This window comes from Salvia splendens, chromosome 7, assembly GCF_004379255.2.
Source record: "Salvia splendens isolate huo1 chromosome 7, SspV2, whole genome shotgun sequence".
NCBI classification, from domain to species: Eukaryota; Viridiplantae; Streptophyta; class Magnoliopsida; order Lamiales; family Lamiaceae; genus Salvia; species Salvia splendens.
The window spans coordinates 34,491,685-34,498,808 of NC_056038.1; the positions used below are offsets into that span (position 1 = coordinate 34,491,685).

Genomic DNA, 7,124 nt, shown 5'->3' on the forward strand with positions numbered 1-7,124 from the left:
AAGGAGAATGGATCCATCCTACAATAACCCCACTACTCATTTTATCATTACATCCGCCATTATTTTCTCAGCCAAATCCAAATTGAATACCAAAAACCCTGACCCTGTGTTAACCTAGAACAGTTGAAGTTCTCACAATTACAATTTACACATGCAAAAGAAAAGAAAATAAAAATTAAAAATTAAAAATTAAAATAAAAATTATAAGACTAGTAATGCTGTCCAACAACCCCACTCGATTTTACGACAAAAAAAGAAATCCTCAACTTGCCCATCCCTCCTCTCTCTATTTCTATATATACCTACCATATTATCTCTCATTCAATTCAGGAAACCCCCCAACTTTAATTTTTGGCTCGCGTTTCCAACTCCAAATTAGCTCACAAGGTGAAACTCTCATTTCCCCTTACAAAGCAACACACAAATATCAAATTCATGGGTAGTTTACCCAATCAAAAACTTGACACCGGATTCTCCGGTGTCATCAAGCCCCTGGACCCTGAAGAGTTCCGGAGACAGGGCCATCTAGTCATCGACTTTCTTGCAGATTACTACAAGAACGTCGATAAATACCCGGTTCGCAGCCAAGTCGAGCCGGGCTACCTGAAGAAGCGGTTACCCGAATCCGCTCCCTACGATGCGGAGCCGATCGAGAAAATCCTCGGGGACGTCCAAAACGACATCGTCCCCGGCATCACACACTGGCAAAGCCCTAACTACTTCGCCTACTTCCCCTCGAGCGGGAGCATTGCCGGATTCCTCGGGGAAATGCTGAGCACGGGATTCAACGTCGTCGGGTTCAACTGGATGTCGTCTCCGGCCGCCACCGAGCTCGAGAGCATCGTCATGGACTGGCTAGGGAAGATGCTCAAGCTCCCGTCGGAGTTTCTCTTCTCCGGCGGCGGCGGCGGCGTGTTGCAGGGGACCACCTGCGAGGCCATACTCTGCACAATGGTCGCCGCTAGGGATCGAGTCCTGAAGAAGATTGGGAGGGAAAACATCAACAAATTGGTGGTTTACGGATCGGATCAGACGCATTCCGCGATCCAGAAAGCAGCTCAGATTGCCGGAATTAATCCGAGTAATTTTCGGGCCATAGCGACGTCTAAATCGAACGCATTCGGGCTCACAGCAGAGGCATTTCGGGCTCAAGTAGAATCCGACGTGGAATCGGGCCTGGTGCCTCTGTTTCTGTGTGCGACGATTGGAACGACGTCGTCTACCGCAGTAGATCCGCTCGGCCCGCTCTGCTCTGTGGCGAAGGAGTTCAACATTTGGGTGCACGTCGACGCCGCCTACGCCGGAAGCGCCTGCATCTGCCCGGAATACCGCCATTTCCTCGACGGCGTTGAAAACGCCGACTCATTCAGCTTCAACGCACACAAATGGTTCCTCACAACATTAGATTGCTGCTGTATGTGGGTGAAGGATCCAAGCGCGCTGGTAAAAGCTCTCTCTACATATCCGGAATATCTAAGAAACAAAGCTTCCGATGAGAAATCGGTGATCGATTACAAGGATTGGCAGATCACTCTGAGCCGCCGATTCAGATCTCTGAAACTCTGGCTCGTGATCCGGAGCTACGGCGTCGCCAATCTGAGGAAATTTCTGCGGAGCCACATCAAAATGGCGAAGAATTTCGAAGGATTGATCGGAATGGACAAGCGATTTGAGGTGGTGGTGCCGAGAAACTTCGCCACCGTGTGCTTCCGCATTTCGCCGATCGAGATCAGCGGAAATCACCAGATCGTTTCAAAGGAAGAGGCGGCGAACAATATAAACGCGAAATTACTGGAAACGATAAACGAATCGGGGAAGATTTACATGACGCATGCGGTGATCGGAGGAGTTTATGTGATGCGGTTTGCCGTCGGAGCTACTTTGACGGAAAACAGACACGTCATCTTGGCTTGGAAAATCGTTCAAGAACATGCAAACGCGCTCTTGAACAGTTCCTGATTTTTTCTCATTTATTTTTTTCATTTTTATTTTTATTTCTAAACAATGAAATGTGCAATTCCGTCATCTGTTTTTTTTTTGGGTGAATTTCAATAATATATATAATTAAAATTATATATATATCTTGTGTACATATATGTATTAATGGGTGTATATGAAATTAATATTTTTCAACTGAAAGTTGAAAACATGAAATAGTGGTTTTCTTACGAATTAACACTTGTGACGATGTTACAGTGAGTGATAATTTACATATGATTGGAATTAATTATAGATGAAGTGTAGCATACTACTGTATTAATTAATTACACTTTTAAATTTACGTGAATTAGGTGACACATTCCAACACTGCTAGGCGTCATCATGCTTAGAATTAGTCGTTACTTGTTCTCTTAAAAGGTCATGTTTATAATTATATTTTATAATGATGTTTAGGAGCTAAATCACTATCTGAACTATCAAATGACAGGAAATCCTTTGACTGGGTCCATCTAGGATAATTTATATATTTATTTATTATTATTGGTTGGCAGAGAAGAACTGCTGTGCATGTTCTTTGTGTCAATGATGGAATGAAGTGTGAGATTTAATAAATATGGTGATGAGAATTCAACAAATAAATTTATGAGGGTAGCTAAGTTATGAATGATTAATTCATGTATATATAATCGAGTAAAAGTTATACATACTTAATTAGATTTAAATTTTAATGCTTTTTTTCCAAATTCCAACCATATATAGTCGTTATTTAATCCAGGAGTAGTTGATATAGATATTATTTGAAGAACTGAACTGCACCACCAATAACACATTAATAGTTTGCAAATTCTTTTTTATTTTTGTTGTTTTTGGTGAATGTCGTATTGTGGGTGGCAGCTGCCTCAGATGTATGCTTCGTCATTGTCGACAAAATAATACTCTCTCCGTCCCAATAAATATCAAATACTCCTTAGTTTCGGTAATAGAGAGAGAATAAAAAGTAGATATGATTTTTTTTCCATTTGAAAACATTTCATTTTTAATGGAACAACCAAAAAGAAAAACGTTTCATTTTTAAAAGGACAGAGTCATAGTCATATGCTACTCCCTCCATTGTATATTAATAGAGTCATTTTTCTAATTTAGGAAGTTCCAAGTTAATTGAATCATTTTTATTTTGGGCAATAAGTAATTCTCCATTTTTTAATAAAGAGATATTGGTCCATAAAACCATAAATTTTGGCCAAATTTTGGTATTTCCCACGAACTTTAAAATTGGTCTACAATATCACAAAATTTTCATTTTGTTTGTTATTTCCCATCTCAATTCAAATAAAATATCTTCACATAAAAACTAATTCTACTTGGCAACCGTGAAATATTTACGATATTTTAGACCACTTTTTAAGTTCTTGGTAGTAGGATAAAAGCCTCGTAAAAAATCACGTTGATCTAGTAGTGCCAAGTAGGATAAAAAATACACGTAAGTTAGTTGGATATAGTGATTTAACCGCCATGGGAAATAACAAACAAAATGTAAAGTTTGTGATATTGTAGACCAATTTTAAAATTTATAGAAAATACTAAAATTTGGTCAAAGTTCATGATTTTAGGGACTAATATCCCTTTAATAAAATAGGAGAACGTTCCTGGATAATCAAATTCAATTATTACATCTGATCGGATTATACTATCCAGTTCTTTACTAGTACTAATTTCTTATGAGATTTTAGTATCATTTAGAAATGATTGTGTGTTTCTGTTTCCTAACCCGCATACTATATATGGATTAAGTGTAAGAAGATGATATTATAAATTTTTCACGAAATGTATTAGTTTAGAAACTACTAATATGCGGTGGTCGAACCTACTTTCTATCTGAATTCGTTGTGTTAATCAAGTGGAGGAGTAATGTAATCGCATAAAATCGAACTCGTGAGATCGAATATAAAAAATATTTATAATAAATATAATATTTTAATAATTTCTTTTAAATTAAGGTGAAAATAACACCGTTTTTGTTAGGATCGTCGACTGCAACATTAGTTTGATATTGTCCGCTTTGGATCAAGCCCGCACGGATTTGTTTTTGGGTCACTCCCAAAAAGGAGTCAAACTAATTGGGGTTGGACATGAATTTTATACACCTTCCAACTTCCCTCACTCATCCGATGTGGGATAGGTATGTAACCCAACAAACCTCCCCTCAAACCGAAACCACATCGGGAACGCAGTCGACACAAACGTGAGTCGTTCCAACCCTGGCCCCTGGGTCATCCTGGGCCCGACTCTAATCGGGGCTCATCCAGGCACAACCCATAGCCACCTGGGCTCTGATACCACTTGTTAGGATCGTCGACTGCAACATTAGTTTGATATTGTCCGCTTGGGTCAAGCCTGCACGGATTTGATTTTGGATCACTCCCAAAAGGCCTCAAACTAATTGAGGTTGGACAGGAATTATATACACCTTCCAACTTCCCTCACTCATCCGATATGGGATAGGTTTGTAACCCAACCGTTCTAAGCTTCTTCATATAAATAATTAAGTTATACTCAACCCTAGAGGCTATGGCGAAAATAAGACTTATATCATATTAATTTTTTTCAAAATGCGACAAATTTTGGGAGGAATGAAAGGAGTACGAATTTTTAGATTCATATAAATGAGTAATTAAAACAAGAATCTTCATAGGGCAATGAAAAACGCACACGACTCATGTGAACATGTGCCCAAGTGTCCCCCACGTATAGCAATATATTTAATGAGAAGAAGTCCAGATCGCTTTTACTCAATTCGATTTATATTTCTGTATAATCATGTACTCAATACTTGAATATGAATTTTGTTAAAAAGTTGTTTTTTTGCAGATTTATAAATATAATATCAAATAACAATAAACTAAGTGCATAAAGCAAAAAATTGTACTATTTTGATTGGTTTTGGTATGATCAGCTCACAATATTATCTATACAATTATCATGCTTAATTTTTTATTCAAATAAAATACTAATGCTTATATTTAGTGCGTAATTACGTAACGTTTGTGGATAAGTACATCTAAAGGCTAAAAACATGTTGGATTAACGTTCCGTAGTTAACAAAGTTTATTGTAAATTCAGATTATATCTGTAATTTCACATAAAAAAGGAGTTAATGGAGTACCTATAGGCTATAGCTGCGTTTAATATGCTACAACATGGATGATAGATTTGATTGAGATATTTTTTTATGTATGATTATAATGTTTCTATACTATGTTTGAATATATTATTAAATATCTAATAATTAATGTATATTCAACTATTTTGTAGAACGTATTAAACTTAAACATACTTATATTACTTATTGAGAAATTGATAAAGTAAAAGAGAATAAAAAAAAATAGGTAAAATAAGAGAGATAGGAGAAAAGTGGATAAAATATGAGATAGAAGAGAAATAGTGGGTAAAGTACGAGAAATAAACTTTCAATTTTTAGAATCAATACTACTTTTTGTAAGCATCCTAAAATGGTAAAATGAGACTATTTTTCGTGGACGAAGGGAGTATTAATTAGAGAGCACATGACAAGGTCGCATACATAATTTCACAAATTATTACTCTCTTTGTTATAGAAAAGTATAAAATTTGGAAAGTGAGATCCACATCGTTAGTAGTGTAGTGTAATAATATAAGTAATAAAATAATATGTAGGGAAGGGTAATGTGTTGTTTAACTATTTCAAAATTAGAAAGTTTATATTTTTAGGAACGAACTAATAAAGAAATAGTTCATATTTTTCAGGAACAATGGAACAATATTTATATATGGACTCTCGTTATAAATTAAATACCTAACTCCTTTTAAATTTTGAGGCGCAAATTAGTTTTGATGACGTGGGTAGTGTATTTACATGTGTATGTGTGTGTTCAATTAATTAAACAAATAATCTTCGAAGTCAAATGTCACCAAACCCAAGCGTCCTATTTTATTAACGTTTTATTTTTTGGCATTTAGAGTTGTAATTTTATGTTACTATTTCGATAGTTACACACTTTTTTTGAGTGAATCCTTTTGTGTATATTTCACATCACCAAATCTTTTTTAACGAATTTACTAAATCAATTAACTATTCCGTTATTTAAATTCCACATATATCATCAATTATTTAGATGAAGTCCACGTCAATTGATCAGAAATTTGGAAAATAAATATACATTTAATTATTTCATTATCTCTTGCAATTTTTTTAAACTCATATTCATGTAATAGCTGAATAATTAGAAAATTAAATTAAATAATAGTACTACTATGAATTTATTTAACGGCGCCGAGAAGCTCAAGTGCATGAAATAAGGTGGTTGTTCAATTTGGAGAGAAATCTCGATGATATCAAGATTGATAGCTTCAGTTTTCATGGAAATATATTCCTTGTACATGACTTGGTGGCAGGAGTTTTATTTAGGAATACATAGACAATTTCGGAAAAAAGAAAAACTAATAAAAATAATATTATTATGAATAACCTTTTCCATAACATATACCTATTAGTTGTCATTTGAACCTATTTAAAAGCCACGGTGAACTCGAATCCAAGACCTTTTGCCTCAAGTATTAACCAATACCACTAGATCAACTTTCGCACACACTTTTCTCTTCTTGTCTCTGTAATTTTTGTTTTGGGTGTCTCTCTCGGATGTTTTGTCCTCTCTGCTAGCTTTTCTATTTTTTTCTCTTGTTGGTTTTGGGTTTGATGTCTCTAGATTTACCAGACTTGTGTTTTCTCTAATAAAAAAAACACGTATTTTGCAAAAAAAATATTGTTTCGTGGAAAGTTTCAATGGTAGTTCGTGACTCTAAAATTAAATAATCAGCACAAAGGTTTAACTCATAGACCAAGACACCAAGTATACAAATTTAGATAGTTAAATAGTCAGCACAAAGATTATACCTTATACTCCGACATTGCTTGTCAATTTAGAGGACATCTTATTTTATCTATCAATTAATAATCATCAGTATTTTTATATACTGAGGTTTATATGCTAACAACCTCACAAGAATATATTGTGGTATGAAAAGGACCACCAACTCCATGTTTGACTATATCTTATAAACAAATGTAATAAATGTCAGCATACAACGTGCCCATGACCGAATTTAAACCGAGGATCAAATCTCACTACTGTCGTGTAGTTGCAACA

General features: G+C 35.4%; 1 protein-coding gene across 1 annotated transcript; it reads left to right on the forward strand.

Annotated features, from left to right (window-relative positions):
* Nucleotides 1-343: 343 nt before the first annotated feature.
* On the forward strand, nucleotides 344-2,176 carry LOC121811197 (tyrosine decarboxylase-like). Its single transcript, XM_042212002.1, has one exon. The coding sequence runs from the start codon at nucleotides 436-438 to the stop codon at nucleotides 1,957-1,959; it is 1,524 nt and encodes a 507-aa protein (XP_042067936.1). The 5' UTR covers nucleotides 344-435; the 3' UTR covers nucleotides 1,960-2,176.
* Nucleotides 2,177-7,124: the final 4,948 nt, after the last annotated feature.